General features: G+C 37.6%; 2 protein-coding genes across 2 annotated transcripts in view; one reads left to right on the forward strand and one right to left on the reverse strand.

The window, feature by feature from the left end:
• The window catches only part of LOC127843882 (uncharacterized), a 129312-nt gene that overhangs the window by 27453 nt on the left and 83499 nt on the right, over positions 1 to 18360 (forward strand). The window lies entirely within an intron of this gene.
• The window catches only part of LOC127843890 (endonuclease/exonuclease/phosphatase family domain-containing protein 1-like), a 28823-nt gene continuing 10707 nt past the window's right edge, over positions 245 to 18360 (reverse strand). The window contains exons 6-10 of the mRNA XM_052373790.1: positions 14004 to 14129; positions 12887 to 13022; positions 11391 to 11444; positions 5151 to 5291; positions 245 to 4553 (exon numbers count right to left, since the gene is read on the reverse strand). Coding sequence (XP_052229750.1) covers positions 4375 to 4553; positions 5151 to 5291; positions 11391 to 11444; positions 12887 to 13022; positions 14004 to 14129 — 636 coding nt within the window. The 3' untranslated portion in view covers positions 245 to 4374. The remainder of the gene's footprint in view (positions 4554 to 5150; positions 5292 to 11390; positions 11445 to 12886; positions 13023 to 14003; positions 14130 to 18360) is intronic.

The following is an 18360-nucleotide window of genomic DNA, read 5'->3' on the forward strand; positions in this document are numbered from 1 at the left end:
GATATTAATAGAATATAAACTATTATGTCTGAATGTCTGTCTGATATTACGTTTTTTGCTTTGTGTCAATGTTATTGTACATGTTTAAATTAAATGTATGCCTTTGTTTCAATGACTTATACAATTTGGAACATATTGATACAATTTTATTAGTTCGCTTTTAAGCATGTACATGTTCACATAATTGTCAACGCATTTGAATAACATATAAATATTGAATTATATAAAATATTTTAATTTCTTCTTTTTAAAAATATAATTCTAACCGCTTGATATGTTCAACTGTATCATATTAATAGGTTTTTATTTGCATGTTATGCATAGTACCTGTCATGTTGATCGTTTCCAAAAATAGAACCCTTTAAACATTGATAATGATAGAGTATTGTTTTTAGATGTAACAATAAAAAAATAGTTTTATAATGCACAACTACATGCATTTGTATGTAGTTCTATGTTCTAAAATAATGTAATTATATAAATGTATATGTCTTATTATTAACCAGTTGCGGTAGTTTCGGATTACTCAATGATTGAACGTGTGTTGCTTTTTAATTGATTGTAAAATAAGCGTTGTCATGGTTGAAATACAAATAAAATTAACACTGTTGGCGTTGACTTTGTTATAAACAATAATGACTTTTAGCATGATTAAGTTGATGTTTTACTGACGATGCTGAAAGATGTTGATGATATTGCTGTTGTTGTTGCTGCTGTGTTTGTGCTTCTGCTACCGATGATGATTTAGCCGACGCCGACGAAAACGGCGTCGACGATGAGTACAACGACAACGAAGATATGATAAAGATGATGATTGTGGTGGAAGTGGTGGTGATGATGGTGGTGGTGATGATGATGAAGCTGATGATGATGACGAAATGATGATGGTTTCGATTTAATGAAATTTTTTGAAATTAAGCAAATAATCATACAAACTGGTGAAATTCGGCAGAAATACTATATCAAAGTGAAAACATCAAAACTTTATCAAATTGTGGTAATATAATAAATATAATTTGCTTTGTGTATTCAAACATATTAAACAAATCTAAATGGTATTGTTAGCTATATTTAAATAACAATTATACAAAATAGTTCTAACAAGCAAAACCTACAACTATTATAAGTATAATTACCGGAAGACATTCATGTGTAAGTAATAAAAGATGGTTTATTGGTTCATATGTTGTGAATAGAGCGTTTTACTATAACAAGGAACACACAAACTACTTGAAAACAAAAGTGGCATTCACTATTTTCCTCATCCCAAGAACGGTACACCTAATGTGAAATCAGCAGTACATCAATATAAAGAAGTGAAACTCCAGCTGCTGGGGCAGTATTGAATTTCTATTATATACGAAAACAAAGTTTCTAAAAATAATAAAAAGACAATACCGCTACCAGCCTCTGAAGGCTAAAAATATAACAACATCACAGAAGTGTACGGGGATACACGCTACTGCATCCTCGCAGCACACATCAAACTGTTGTTCAATTCAATATAAAGAAGTGAAACTCCAGCTGCTGGAGCAGTATTGAATTCCTATTATATAGGAAAACAAGGTGTCTAAAAATAATAAAAATAACAATACCGCTACCAGCCTCTGAAGGCTGAAAACATAACAACATCGAAGATGTGTACGGGGATATACGCTACTGCATCCACGCAGCACACATCAAACTGTTGTTCATTTCAATATAAAGAAGTGAAACTCCAGCTGCTGGAGCAGTATTGTATTCTTATTATATACGAAAACAAGGTTTCTAAAAAAGATGTAAAAACAAGGGCTGTTTGTAAAACATGCATGTCCCCCATATGGGCTCTCCGTTGTAGTGACAGCCATTGTGTGAATATGTTTTTTGTCACTGTGACCTTGACCTTTGACCTAGTGACTTGAAAATCTATAGGGGTCATCTGCCAATCATGATCAATGTACCTATGAAGTTTCATGATCCTAGCCATAAGTGTTCTTGAGTTCTCATCCAGAAACCATTTTACTATTTTGGGTCATCGTGACATTGACCTTTGACCTAGTGACCTCAAAATCAATAGGGGTCATCTGCGAGTCATGATCAATCTACCTATCAAGTTTCATGATCCTAGGAATAAGCGTTCTTCAGTTATCATCCGGAAACCATTTTACTATTTCGGGTCACCGTGAACTTGACCTATGACCTAGTGACCTCAAAATGGATAGGGGTCATCTGCGAGTCATGATCAATGTACCTATGAAGTTTCATGATCCTAGGCATAAGCGCTCTTGAGTTATCATCCGGAAACCATTTTACTATTTCAGGTCACCATGACCTTCACCTTTGACCTAGTGACCTCAAAATCAATAGGGGTCATCTGCGAGTCATGATCAATGTACCTTTGAAGTGTTATTATCGTAGCCATTAGCGTTCTTAAGTTATCATCCGGAAACCATTTTACTATTTAAGGTCACCATGACCTTGACCTTTGACCTAGTGACTTGAAAATCAATAGGGGTCAACTGCGAGTCATGATCAATGTACCTATCAAGTTTCATGATCCTAGGCATAAGCGTTCTTGAGTTATCATCCGTAAACCATTTTACTATTGCGGGTCACTGTGACCTTGACCTTTGACCTTGTGACCTGAAAATCAATAGGGGTCATCTGCGAGTCATGGTCAATGTACCTATGAAGTTTCATGATCCTAGGCATAAGTGTTCTTGAGTTATCATCCGGAAACCATTTTACTATTTCGGGTCACCGTGACCTTGACCTTTGACCTAGTGACCTGAAAATCAATAGGAGTCATCTGCCAGCCATTATCAATCTACCTACGAAGTATCATGATCCTAGGCATAAGCGTTCTTGAGTTATCATCCGGAATCCATTTTACTATTTCATGTCACTGTGACCTTGACCTTTGACCTAGTGACTTGAAAATCAATAGGGGTCATCTGTGAGTCATGATCAATCTACCTATCAAGTTTCATGATCCTAGGCCTAAGCGTTCTTGAATTATCATCCGGAAACCATTTTAATATTTTGGAACACTGTGACCTTGACCTTTGACCTAGTGACCTGAAAATCAATAGGGGTCATCTGCGAGTCATGATCAATCTACCTATAAAGTTTCATGATCCTAGGCCTAAGCGTTCTTGAGTTATCATCCGCTAACCATTTTACTATTGCGGGTCACCGTGACCTTGACCTTTGACCTAGTGACCTGAAAATCAATAGAGGTCATCTGCGAGTCATGATCAATGTACCTATGAAGTTTCATGATCCTAGGCATAAGCGTTCTGTAGTTATCATCCGGAAAGCATTTTACTATTTTCGGTCACTGTGACCGTGACCTTTGACCTGAAAATCAAGAGGGGTCATCTGCCAGCCATCATCAATCTACCTATGAAGTTTCATGATCCTAGGCATAAGCGTTCTTGAGTTATCATCCGGAAACCATTTTACTATTTCATGTCACTGTGACCTTGACCTTTGACCTAGTGACCTAAATATCAATAGGGGTCATCTGCAAGTCATGATCAATCTACCTATCAAGTTTCATGATCCTAGGCCTAAGCGTTCTTGAATTATCATCCGGAAACCATTTTACTATTTTGGGTCACTGTGACCTTGATGTTTGACCTAGTGACCTGAAAATCAATAGGGGTCATCTGCGAGTCATGATCAATCTACCTATCAAGTTTCATGATCCTAGGCCTAAGCGTTCTTGAGTTATCATCCGGAAACCATTTTACTATTTGCGGGTCACCGTGACCTTGACCTTTGACCTAGTGACCTCAAAATCAATAGGGGTCATCTGCGAGTCATGACCAATGTACCTATAAAGTTTCATGATCCAAGGCCCAAGCGTTCTTGAGTTATCATCCGGAAACCACCTGGTGGACGAACAGACAGACCGACCGACATGAGCAAAGCAATATACCCCCTCCTCTTCGAAGGGGGGCATAATAACAATACCGCTACCAGCCTCTGAAGGCTGAAATTATAACAACATCGAAGATGTGTACGGGGATACACGCTACTGCATCCACGCAGCACACATCAAACTTAACATAAATAACATCAACATCTCAAAACTTCACGTACCATAACATGTGGAACAAATTTGCTACATAAATTGGAAACATTTAACCAAGAGAATATTTCTAATATTAGCACACAAATATGTTCAAGCGCTGGTTAATTGTGTCTTATTAGTTTATTATGGGCTTCCATTTCAAAGTAGTTTAAATGGGGATTTTCATGGCAATAACATAATGAAAAGTGTGGAATATTGTCACTATTTATTGTTTAAAGAACTGCATTATCAATTGCTACTAGTGATGTCTGTCATACCAGAGTCAAACATGTAATATTGTAATCTTTTACTAAACATCAGTCAGTCAGTGCAAATTTAATGGCCTCTGGTCCGATCTTCAAGTCTCCAGTGTCAAGGTCAAGGCCCGTGTAGAACTGGGCCCACACTGGACAGTGGTCACTCACGACCCCGCCCCACGTCCAGCCCTTGGGGATCCAGGGACTGGACAGTCCCTCTCTCACGACGTCACATTGACCTGTGAAGGGGAATAAAATATATTACCATAAAACCGCCTAAAACAGCATTATTGTAGACTTCTGGTGATCTCATGAGCAGATTTTAAATTGTTTATGAACTAACATTAACAAATTTTCGCAATATGTTAAGCTATTCCACAATTCGATTGCATATTTACTGATAGATTTTTTTGCGGGAATAATGGCAATATCATAATTAAATCTCCAAGGTTTGAACTATGATACATTTATGTTCATTTGAGAATCAGGAACATAAAGTATTGATAAATGCCTCTTCTTTGTTTTTCATTGACTAACATAATTAATTCAATCGATAATATAGTATTTTCCAATTAATCAAGGGTAAGCAAACTTTAAATAAACATCAACTGATGGAAATCTTCAACACAAATCGTTTACAATGCACAAAGGTTTGGACCAGCAAAATCAAGCACAATATAACAACAATATTAACAAGCAAATTTGTTGAATTGATATCCCTCGCCAAAGATAAATTTTGAGATGGTCAATCAGAAGGATGGATGGACTGACAAAGACGGACGGATAACACCAATTTATTATCCCTCCACCTTTGGCGAGAATAAAATAATTCTTACCAGTGAACACTTGTTTTGTCTGTTTAGATATCCAGATGTTATCGTATGTCTTGCTGCCTTTTTTGTTGGCGTCGCTTATGTTTGTGAAGACACCGTCGGCAATACAATTGTGATAGCCTTGATTTCGAAGATCGTCAAAATCTAAAATAAACAATAAACATCATTCATTTAATATTGAAAACATTATATAAAACATTTCTAATATAATTTTTGAATGCACATTGTTTTTGACAGATTTCAAACTAAATTCATAACAACTTTTAGCAAAGTGATGTAATTCAAAGATTAAAAGGTAATTCCAACTATCTTTGGAGTAGCCTCACTTATGTGTTGCCAGATTATTTTTGTGTATGGCTAGCAACCCTACTTTCTGAACAAGAGCTGTGTTTGTGAATCACCATGCCCCCTACTGTGCTTTGAAGCCGCACTGCAGCTATTTTAGAAACAAAGTTGTAGTTTGAATGTAAAGGTCAGAGTGACCTTGACCTTTGACCTAGTGACCTCAAACCATGTTTGATTGTAGGTCTTAATGAGATGCATGCTAATGTGAAATTTAAAGAACATAGACCCAAGAGTTTTAATTTTGTGAGCAAGGTTAAAGTTTTGGGACAGACACACGCATACAATGACATACAGACAGACAGACAGACAGACAGACAGACAGACAGACAGACAGACAGACAGACAGACAGACAGACAGACAGACAGACAGACAGGACAAAAACAATATACCTCCTGATCATTCGATCTGGGGTTATAAACACACTGTAGCTACAGACAATCAATACATCATGGAAAAGAGAGAAGATGGGCCTCCTGGAAGGCCAAAGAACATCATCTCCACCAGGACCAACACTACCATCCATACATGTACCAGACTGGGGGGACTGGAGAGAGCGCAAGTTGCAGGAGATATAAGGAAGTTGAACGTTCATTAAATATGCGAATAATGGTAGACTAATTCTGGGCAAAAGCCATGGACTTTTGACGAGTTACTGATGCACTTGGGGTATAAGCAGGAGGATGCAGTACACGCACTGGCAGAAGCCCAGATGCTGTAAAAGTCAGCACAGAGAGCGCTCATCTGATGGCATCAGCATGGATCAGGACTACCTATTTCAATACAAAGAAGATCAACATGGACATAATCCAGTCATGAGTTCTACGCTCCGAAACAAAAGTGAAGAGAACGAAAATGATGACTTTTACAACAGTCCGTAAACCATCAGACAAGACGAGCAAAATAAGAAAATCATAATTTTAATCGGTGAATTCAACACCAAGAACAGGGATAGGAGAACATCATGGGACAGCAAGGACTAGAAGAGATGAATGACTTCAGTAAGATTTTTGCCGACGTGTGTGTCACAAGTAACCTGGTCATCGGATTAATTATTTTCCATCCCAAAAGGATACACAATGCAACTTGGGTGTCAACAGACCTGTCAACTGAGAACCAGATCAGCACCTGTGCATTGTAAGGAGGAATTGTATGTTTGTAAGTATGTACGCATCAATAGAGGAGTAGATGTTATTTCAGACCATCATCCCCTTGTCACTCAATTGCAGCAAAAATGGAGCAGAAGAGTTGGACAGGGGAGTCAAGCAAACACTTGTTACAACGCCACTATGCTGAAAAACAACTGGAAAAAAAAAGTTTAAGGTAACTCTAAAACTTTCCAGACTTTTAAGGACCTGCTTGAAGAAAAGAACAGCAGAACAACAAGTACTGGCTCAAAAGATGTACCCTAGTTGTACACCCACATGGCTATCAGCAAAAACACTACATAACATTGTAACAAAGAAGAAAAATGAAATAGGACCAACTGCAGTGGAACAAGAGCAGAAACAACAGAAGCACAAGAAGAGCATACAAAAACCAAATAGGAATGTCAAGCGACTTTACTGAGTAACCAAGCAGATCTACATAAAGACGCTCGTTGAACAATCATTACAGAAAAGAAAGCATGCAAGAACAGAACCAAGGGCCTGTACTCAATCACCAAGAGAATATCAGGAAAATATGACAAATAAGAGCCGCAAGTAATGGAAAAGATATGAGGAGTGAAAGCAGACAACGAAGTGCAGAAAAAGAGATGGATCGAGCCATTCCAGGAGCTACTCTACAGGCCAGCTTCTGCTAAGCCACCAGATAAACCACAAGCGATCTGCCAATCAAGTGTTGTGAAGAAGAGATGGATCGAGCCATTCCAGGAGCTACTCTACAGGCAAGCTTCTGCTAGGTCACCAGATAAACCACTAGCGATCTGCCAATCAAGTGTTGCGTATTCAAGAAGAAAGATATCAACCGCACAATCAAGCAGTTGGAGATCGGCAAGTCTGCAAGACCTGACAGCATACTGCCAATAGCTCTAAAGGCTTACATCAAGACCAGGGAGGAGTAACTCTACACGCTCTTTAGCATGATATGGGAAGACAAAGTTCATATTCCAATTACTTAGGGGAACGTTGTCTTTCATGTCAGGAAAAGTGTTAATCGCATTATGCCTATCCGAATAAAAAAGATTAACCTGACCAGCATCTACATGACCAATGAGCGGACTTACGAAAGATGAGTTCGTGCACGGTCACATCGCAATCCTGCACATCATACTGGAACATTTTCCTTAAGTGTGACTCATCCCTCTATGTAAACTTCATCAATTATGAAAATGTGTTTAAAAGAATTGACCGGAAGTCCCAACTGAGATACTACAGAGTGCCAGTAAAGATCATAGCATCATCTGCGAGTCTGATTAAATGATGACCTGCATAAGTGTAAACAGCAGGGAACACACCCACACCTTGGTAGTAGTAACCAGAGTAAGGCAAGGCTGCTTATTCTCACCTTTTCTGTTCCAACTGTCATTGTGCCCTCGTTGGACCAGAAGCACAATTGCATCTAGTGTTGCAAGAAGTTGGACCATATGGACTATCCGACAATCTAGCTTTTATCTCTGAAACCCCACAGCAGAAGCAGGAAAAATCCAACATTTTTTTTTTAAACTTGGCTTGACTGGACCTTACCACTAACAGAGGGTAGAGCAATGATTTCAAGACCAACACATCCAACGCCAAACCCATCGCCAGTCTGCATCCAACACAACAAGGCAATTTCTCACCTGGAACACTCAATGGAAGAGGATGAACAGGCAGCATAGAAACAACTGCCATTGAGACCTGGATGAATCTTAGGTTCCAAGCACATGGGCAAAACATCATAGCTGGGGTGCCTTAACCAGAACTATTACGCCAGGAGGAAACTGACGGGCCCACAGGCCAAGATGAGTTGAGATGAGATATATTAACATTGTTAAATATTATAATCCATCTATGAATTATACTGCAAACAAGAGTTCCACAGTCGGAGATATATGCCCCCCCCCACAAACTAGTGACCCCAATTTCAATAGGGTTCATCTACTGTTTAAGGCTAATGCCCATGTGAAGCATCAAGCCAATCGGTCAATTCACTGATGAATTATTGATCACAACAATTTTCACATTTATTGTGACACTGACATTGACCTTTAATGTAGTGACCCAAATTTCAATAGGGGTCATCTACTGTCAAAGGCCAATGCGTATGTGGAGTATCAAGACAATGGTTCAATTCGTTGATGAATTATTAATCAGAAACACTTTTTCCACTTATTGGGCCAGTGACCATGACCTTTGACATAGTGACTCCAATTTCAATAGGGGTCATCTACTGTCCAAGGCCAATGCACATGGGAAGTATCAAGCTAATCGGTGAATCAGTTGACAAGTTATTGATCGGAAACAAGTTCACACTTTGTGTGTAACAGTGACCTTGACATAGTGACCCCAAATTCAATAGGGGTTATTTACTGCCGAATGCCAATGCACATGGGAAATATGAAGCCAATCGGTCAATGCGTTTAGGAGTTATTAATGGGAAACTATTTTCACACTTAGTGTGATAATGACCTTGATCTTTTACCTAGTTACCTCAATTTCATAGGGGTCATTTACTATAGAAGGCCAATGGACATGTGAAGTATCACGCCAATTGGTCAATTAGTTGACGAGTAATTGATCGGAAACGATTTTCACACTTTGTGTGATAGTGACCTTGACCTAGTGACCCCAATTTCAATAGGGGATATCTACTGTCAACCAATGTAGTGTTTTTCTCAGGAGGACAAAGGGGAATGCCGCATTACTTTCAAAAAGGGCACTTAAGCGCGCATTTAGGCAAAAAGGGCAAAAATGTTCCGTGAATACCTGATTTAGGGAGAAACATGTAATTGCATCAGAGGCGGTTGTGGAAAAACAAAAAATAAACAAGCACATTAAATGATGAATGGTGTATTTAACTTGCTTTGATTTATTTTAATATATTTAGATTGCAATGTACATTTAAGTTCCATGCTGTTTCAGTAAACTGTACAGCACATCAAACATAATAAAGCAATATATGCATATGAATCTGATTATACACAGAACCACTAACATAAAAATCTTTTCAGATGTTTAACATTGCGAGTAAACTGATCGCTAACAATATGTAAACACTCGTTTCCGTGATATACATTCACTGAGTAGATTACAAATAAATATGTTCTTGCTATCTAAAACATTTGTATGCATTGTTGATTATCACAGACATTTCATTAATTCCTTCTAAATGTATGATCTCCATCGTTAATTCGATCGTTTACGATTGTATTTTCCATTTTTGCTGAGTCACAATTTAATTCTGTATGTCCGCCATCTCGTAAAGCGACAGGTGTGCATAGCAAAGTAAAATCTTACAGTATGTCCGCCTAATACGCGAATTGCATTTTGTTTAATTGGTTTACGTCTTAGAAATTATTGTCCCCTACCGGTTTCATGCAACTTGAAACATGGATAGATGGCAATATGGACATTATGCACGTCATTTCATTTTGTTCCTACGTCAAAGAGAATGGTTGCTAAGCAAAAAAGAGACAAGAAATTACTGCTGAAAATGGTGGTTTTCTGGATCCTGTGATAACTTTTAAAGTTCTTCATATTTTTTTTTCATGAAATTTAAAACATGGATAGATGGCTATCTGGACATTATGCACTTTTTTATTTTCTTCATACGTCAAAAATTTTGGTTGCTATGGCAACAAATAAAAATATATAAATATTTCTAAAATGGTGGAGCTGGTAGGGGACATATATTTCTTGGCAATAGTCTTGTTTCAATAATTAAATATCTTAAAGACGATAACGATAATAAAATTAATTTGTGTTTTTCAATGTAAATATGCGTAAAATATATGTTTTGATATAACTGAATTATGCATGAAATGCACAATTTCCATGAGGATAACACCAAGTTTTTCATCAAAAGTCTCCAAAGTAACAGTCCACAAATTTATCGTGAAGGAGTACACATCACCGACCGATAAGTGCACTTGGTATAACATAGCCTCTGACATTATCGATTGATATTAACGCATGACTAATTCTTAACCACGCGAATCTTCACTGCATTGGAGCCATTATCTGATACTAGTCGGCTTAGAAGTTTGGTCAAGGGGAAATTATGATGTTATCAATAAGGGCGGAAAACAGCGGGTGCCCAAGAAAGGGCATTGCCGCTGCCTTTGGAAAGGGCAGCGTAGCGCTAAATGGCTTTGAAAGGGGGCAGCGTGGCCCTTCAAAAAAGGGCATGGCGCCGCGCCACGCTAACACGGCCTGGGAAAAACACTACAAGGCCAATGCACATGTTAAGTATCAAGCCAATTGGTCAATTGCTTGACAAGTTATTGATCAGAAACGATTTTCACACTTAGTGAGACAGTGACCTTGACCTTTGACCTAGTGACCCCAATTTCAATAGGGGTCATATACTGTTAAAGGCCAATGCACATTTGAAGTATCAAGCCAATTGGTCCATTCGTTGACAAGTTATTGATCCGAAACAAACTGGTCTACCGACAGACAATCCGACTGACATCTAGCAAAACAATATAAGTGTGATAGTGACCTCGACCTTTGATCTAGTGAGCCCAATTTCAATAGGGGTCATCTACTGTCCAAGGCCAATGCACATGTGAAGTATAAAGCCAACTGGTTAATTCGTTTATCAGCTATTGATCAGAAATGAACTGGTCTACCGAAAGACAAACCGACCGACATCCAGCAAACAATACATGTACCCCTTCTTCTTTGAAGAGGGGCATAAATATCATATTATTTATTAATTTTGATCCGTTCCATAATAAAAATCAAACGACTAACCTTTGGTATCTGGAGACAGGTCAAAGTCACCAAGCAGTATAATATCATTTTCCCCTGCAATGACAAAAGGAAATTTAACAAGGGATGTTTGTAAAACATGCATGCCCCCCCTATGGGCTGTCCGTTGTAGTGGCAGCCGTTGTGCGAATACCATTTTTGTCACTGTGACCTTGACCTTTGACCTAGTGACCTGCTAAATCAATAGGGGTCATCTGCGAGTCACGATCAATGTACCAATGAAGTGTCATGATCCTAGGCAAAAGCGTTCTTGAGTTTTCATCCGAAAATCATTTTCCTATTTCGGGTCACCGTGACCTTGACCTTTGACCTAGTGACCTCAAAATCAATAGGGGTCATCTGCAAGTCATGATCAATCTACCTATGAAGTTTCATGATCCTAGGCATATGCGTTCTTGAGTTATCATCCGAAAACCATTTTACTATTTCGGGTCACCGTGACCTTGACCTTTGATCTAGTGACCTCAAAATCAATAGGGGTCATCTGCGAGTCATGATCAATCTACCCATGAAGTTTCATGATCCCAGGCGTATGCAATCTTGAGTTATCATCCAGAAACCATTTTACTATTTCGGGTCACCGTGACCTTGACCTTTGACCTAGTGACCTCAAAATCAATAGGGGTCATCTGCAAGTCATGATCAATCTACCCATGAAGTTTCATGTTCCTAGGCATATGCGTTCTTGAGTTATCATTCAAAAACCATTTTACTATTTCTGGTCACCGTGACCTTGACCTTTGACCTAGTGATCTCAAAATCAATAGGGGTCATCTGCGAGTCATGATCAATGTACCTATGAAGTTTCATGATCCTAGGCCCAAGCGTTCTTGAGTTATCGTCTGACAACCACCTGGTGGACGGACCGACAGACCGACCGACAGACCGACATGAGCAAAGCAATATACCCCCTCTTCTTCGAAGGGGGGCATAAATATTGTAGATATATGAATATTTACAAGTTATATTTGTCAGGCCAGCTAGCTTGGCTGGTAGATAGCTGGACTACAAATCCGAGGATCGACAGTGCGTTTCCCGGCAAGCCCACATAAATTGTGATGGAACAGGTATTAAAATCCTTTAAACTGCCATTCTTCCTGTCTGCAGATTCAAGTAAGGCAGCTGTTAGTTAATGGCTAAATTGTGTGCACTTAGTACTGATAAAGAAGCAAATCCATACAATGAAAATTAAAGGATAGGTTTACATAGTAATAAGGAATTGAGTATACAACGTATAATCTGTGCAACTGTTAATGTTTGTTAAGCATTAATTTTAGGCCGATTTAAGTGAAATATAAATATTCAACGAACGTTGTTTACATCTGAAATAAAATGTGGCAGAATTCAGTAAGGTTGATTTGGGATGTGGTATTTGTTAAGGTGAGTTAAGGACAATATGTTTGGTCCGGGTTCATTACTCTGGTGAACTGAATATTGTTTTGCCTCAAACAAAACGCCTAATAAAAATTGCTCTATACCTGGCAGAGCAGTCTTAATGGCCTCTATAAGGTTGGGGATATTGTCAATCTCTGCCTGCAGTCGACCGATGTCCTCATTCTCCAGACCGGTTGCCTTCAGATGTACACTTACCAGTGCGCAGTCAAAACCGCTGATCTGTTGAATGCATTTTATACCATATTATTTTTAGATTGCATTGTAAAAGTTTCTACCCCGTAATAATGTAATCAATTTACCAGGGACCCTGATAAATCATCGAGCCCATAAGATGAAGCAAAAATTTATATAAAAACAGTTATGTACTTCAAATTAAAAGTATTTTTTTCTTAGAAATACAAATGTTAATAGGTCAGTTATTTCGTTTTATCATATCACTTGAATATTGTCAGTTGAGTCAATTTGTAGTTGATTTTGTCATTTAAGAATTTGAGAGTCATTTTGTAGTAGAGCTTGTAATTTTGTAAGTCATTAATAGCTGACCTAGTAATAATGTAGTTGAGATAGTAACTTTTTAGTTGCTAGGTCATTTTGTAGCTAAGTAAGTAATTTTGTAGATGAGCTTGTCATGTTGTAAAATTAGTGAGTCATTGTGTTGTTGAGTAAAACATTGTGTAATGAAGTAAGTCATTTTGTGGTTAAGTAAGTCATTTTGTATAAGAGTTAGTCAATTTTAATTGAGCTATTCATGTTTCACTTGAACTTCATGTAGTAGTTGATAAAAAATACAGTTGAGCAAGTCATGTTGTAGAAAAGTTGGTCATTTTGTAATTCAGTAAAAAACATTATAGTTTAGTAGGACATTTTCAAATAAGTTAGTCATTATGTAGCTTAGTAAGCATTAAGTTGAGTAAATCAGTTTGCAGTGGACGTAGCAAAGTTGTAGTGGCGCTAGTCATTTTGTAGTTGAATAAGTCATTTTGTAAAAACCGACTTAAAATCTCCCCAGCGTGGGAACGTTCTAAAGGTCTCCTACAAAGATACCAAGAACTGGTTCTATCCATGAAAAGACTCAAAAGGAATACAACTAAACAAAATAGGTTTAAACTAAAGTAACATGAAACTCTTTGCCCATAAACAACTCAACACTTCAATTAAGCAATTAAAGATGGTGCATATTTTCATAGAAGACTACACAACCTTGAACGTAGCAATGCAGGGTCGTCTAGCGAAGGGTTTCTGTTTCTTGTATATAGCCAGGAGGGTAGAGCTTACTAGGGCAACGCCCTGCATTTCATCATACAGGAATCCATTGTACTCCTTACTCTGAGGCGAGAACAAAAAGAACAACAATGAAATATAAATTAAGAGAGGTAAACTACATGTAGATCAGACAAGAGGGCCTGAAGGATGTTAGTCGCTCATCTGTTACTTGTTATGAGCAGCCCATGATATCATAAAAACAAATGTTCTGACCAAGTTTCATAAAAATTGAACTATAAAAATGACTTTTAGAGTGTTAATAAGGCTTTACTATAGCCATATAAGAAAAACTGCCACTCCCCTGGCGGCCATGTTTTTCAACTGACTGGAACCATTTTCAAACTCCGACGAGATATCATAAGTACAAATGTGTCATGAAGATTGGACTACAAATGTGACTTCTAGAGTGTTAACAAGGTTTTACTATATCCAAATAAGTAAAATTGCTGGCGGCCATGTGTTTTTAACGAATCGGAACCATTTTGGATCTCAGCCGATACATCATTAGAACAAATTTTCGTACCAGTTTAGAGTGTAAACAAAGCAAAATGTTGACGACATACAAAAGGTGTTCACAAAAGCTCACCATGAGTACCATGTGCTCAGGTGAGCTAAACAAGTAATCAATCTTGTAATATTTTTACCTATCAGTGTCAACAATAATGTATTAATTCTTCAGCAAACCCTGCCAATACAAAACTAGCAGATTTTGACAAATGTGTTGTGTTTAAATCATGCCAATAAAAAAGTAGTAGAATTTGACAACTTTGTGTGTGCTATATCTTGCATAAACCTATCTATCTGTTAATTATAAACAGAATCATGCATATACCCCCGGTAAATCTCAAACCATCTTTCCGGTACTTACAATATATAATAAATATTTCAAGATATTCTTGACACCTGCCCATCCGGTACTAAAGATGGGGGGAGGATTGTAAGCAATCTTGTTTTGTTTGCGTATGTTATCCTGGGATAGCTGTTTTACAAATATTAGATACCCACACTTATGCCAGTAACGGACAACAACTGCCTTTTTTAATCAGAGGTAGATGGAAAATGGTTGTAGTAAGGATTTTAGGACCAATCGATTCCAAAGCACACAGATGATTCGAGTCTTTCTCTTATAAGTTGCTTAATCTAAGAAATTTCTTTGTCTTTCACTTGTTAATGAGTTGCTGAAGCATAGACACAAAACTTGCATTTGAAAAAAAACACAACATTAAATTAAAAACAAGAGGGCCTGAAAGGCCCAACGTCGCTCACATGAGATTCAAAGGAACTGACCTTTTTTGTGCAGCCCTTTGATGTCATTTGATTAAATAATCTTACCATGCATAGTGTACACACTGGCGGTCCTGTGTTTTCAACAGACCAGAACCATTTTAGCACACTTCCATGATATAATTAAAACAATAATGCTGACGAAGTTTCATGAAGATTGGACAATAAATGTGACTTTAAAAGTGTTAATTTTTTTTGACAATAGCCATCAAGGAAAAAATGCTCGCCCCCTGGTGACCATATTTTTCAATCAACTGCAAGAATTTTTCAACTCATCTAAGATATCGTTACGACCAATCTTCTGACCAAGTTTCATGAAAATCAGACAATAAATGTGGCCTGACTAGCCTCTAGAGTGTAAATAAGGTTATACTGAAGCCATAAAAGGAAAAATGCCCCGCTCCCTTATGCCCATGTTTTTCCACCAACGTGAATTTTTTTTCAACTCATCTAAGATATCACAGAGCTCCAGATAAGGGTCGTATTTTCGAAATTACAAATTATTTTCAAGCCCATTACGTATTTATTTTAAAATCTTGTCGTACCATTAAGAATTACAAAATCAAGTTACGAATATTATTTTTACATCGGTTCGTATCGATTTGTATTGAGTTCTTTTCGCGTATTAAAAATCTTTGCGGTGCTTATATAGAATGGTATTCGGGTTTGTTTAACAAAGCGCATTTTTTCCAATATAAGGGGGGCGTATACAGTTGATCTGTCAAGAAACAATGGCGGCGCCAAGAGTTTGTCCTAAAACACTGCAAAGCATCCAAAAACACGCTTTAAACATATTGTATGCAAAGTGAGCCGAAGTTAAATAGAATTGATCTTATACGATTGTGTATGTTCAGTTGTCGACACAGTCGAAAAAGCTAAACAAAAACGCGACACGACCGGTCCAAACTTAAACACAAAAAAAACATTGAACGAGTGGAAGGGACAAGTCCCGTGGCTAATCGTTGAAAAGATTGAAGGGGAGACCCATTTTAATTGTGAAATATGTATAAATTCATCTAAGGCATGCAATCTAAGCACAGTTTGGGCATATAAAGGTATTTGAAAAAAAAAGTGTATAATACTGAAAAGACACTGTTGAACTCGTATAAATAAAGTAGCTAGTATGTTTATTTTGATTTTTTTTGCATGAAAATAACCATTATTATTTATTTTTAGGTCATTTAGAAAAAATAAGAATTATTTTCCAAAACTTAGTAGTAACGTTAAGAATAAAATTTCAGAGTTAAGAATTCTTTTTGAAAATCTGGTAGTAATTTAAAAAATTTACAATACCTTATCTGGAGCTCTGTATCATTAAGACAAATGTTCTGAACAAGTTTCATGATGATTGGACAATAAATGTGGCCTCTAGAGTGTTAACAAGGTTTTGCAATATCCATATAAGGAAAAAATGCCCCGCCTCCTTTTGGCTATGTTTTGAAACCAACCCGAACCATTTTCGAACTCATACAAGATATCATTATGATGAATCTTCTGAGCAAATTTCATGAAAATCGGGCAATAAATTTGGCCACTAGAGTGTTAACAAGGTTTTTCTTAATTCATATACAGCCATATAATGAAAATGCCCCGCCCCCTAGAGGCCATGTTTTTCAAGCAATCACAACCTCTTTAAACATTGGCCAATATATCATTAGGACAAATCTTCTGACCAAGTTTCATGATGATCATACAATAAATGTGGCCTCTAGAGTGTTAACAAGGCTTTACTATAGCTATATTATGAACAAGAGATGTGTTTGTCAGAAACACAATGCCCCCTAATGCACCGCCTTTTTTTACGTTTGACCTTAATTGATGACCTTGACCTTTCACCACTCAAAAATCTGCAGCTTCATGAGATACAAATGCATGCCAAATATCAAGTTGCTATATTCAATATTTCAAAAGTCCTTGAAAAATTTCACGATAATAAAGTTTTAAATTTTCGACCTTTGATCTTGAAGGATGAACTTGACCTTTCACCACTCAAAATGTGCAGCTCCATGAAATACACATACTTGCCAAATATCAAGTTGCTATGTTCAATATTTCAAAAGTTATTGCAAAACATTACTATATACAATTCAATATTTAATTTTTTGACCTTTGACCTTGAAGGATGACTTTGACCTTTCACCACTCAAAATATGCAGCTGCATGAGATACACATGCATGCCAAATATCAAGCTGTTATGTTCAATATTTCAAAAAGTATTGCAAAACTTTACTGCAAGGTTAAAGTTTTGGGACAGAATGACAGACAGAAAAAAAAACAGACATGCCAAAAACAATATACCCCTGATCTATTCATCAGGGGGCATAAAAATACCCCGCCCCCTTGGCGGCAATGTTTTTCAACCAATCGGCATCATTTTCGAACTCGTCCAAGATAACATTGGGATAAATCTTCTGACAAATTTTCATGAAGATCGGACAACAAATGTGGCCTCTAGCGTGTTCACAAGGTTTTACTAAAGCAATATTTAGCCATATATTGAAAAATACCCCGCCTCTTAGAAGCCGTGTTTTTAAAGCAAACGTTACCATTTTCGAACTCATCCAATATATCATTGAGACCAATCTTCTGACCGGATTTCATGAAGATTAGACGATAAATATGGCCTCTAGAGTGTTAACAAGGCAAATGTTGACGCCGCAGAACACACAACGGACAAAAGGCGATCACAAAAGCTCACCATGAGCACATCGTGCTCAGATGAGCTAAACATGTTCAGATGTTTTGTGTGTACCTAAAAAGCATGCAAAATGAGGAGAAGAAACATGGAGCAAGGCTACGCAACATGCTATTTTACGCCATATCTTCTCCAACACTTACCATATCCCCACTTAGCAGCCAAGTGCAGTGGAGTCTCTCCCATATCAGTCACCATATCCCCACTTAGCAGACAAGTGCAGTGGAGTCTCTCCCATATCACTTACCATATCCCCACTTAGCAGCCAAGTGCAGTGGAGTCTCTCCCATATCACTCACCATATCCCCACTTAG

Source organism: Dreissena polymorpha, chromosome 9 (genome assembly GCF_020536995.1).
Source record: "Dreissena polymorpha isolate Duluth1 chromosome 9, UMN_Dpol_1.0, whole genome shotgun sequence".
Lineage (NCBI taxonomy): Eukaryota > Metazoa > Mollusca > Bivalvia > Myida > Dreissenidae > Dreissena > Dreissena polymorpha.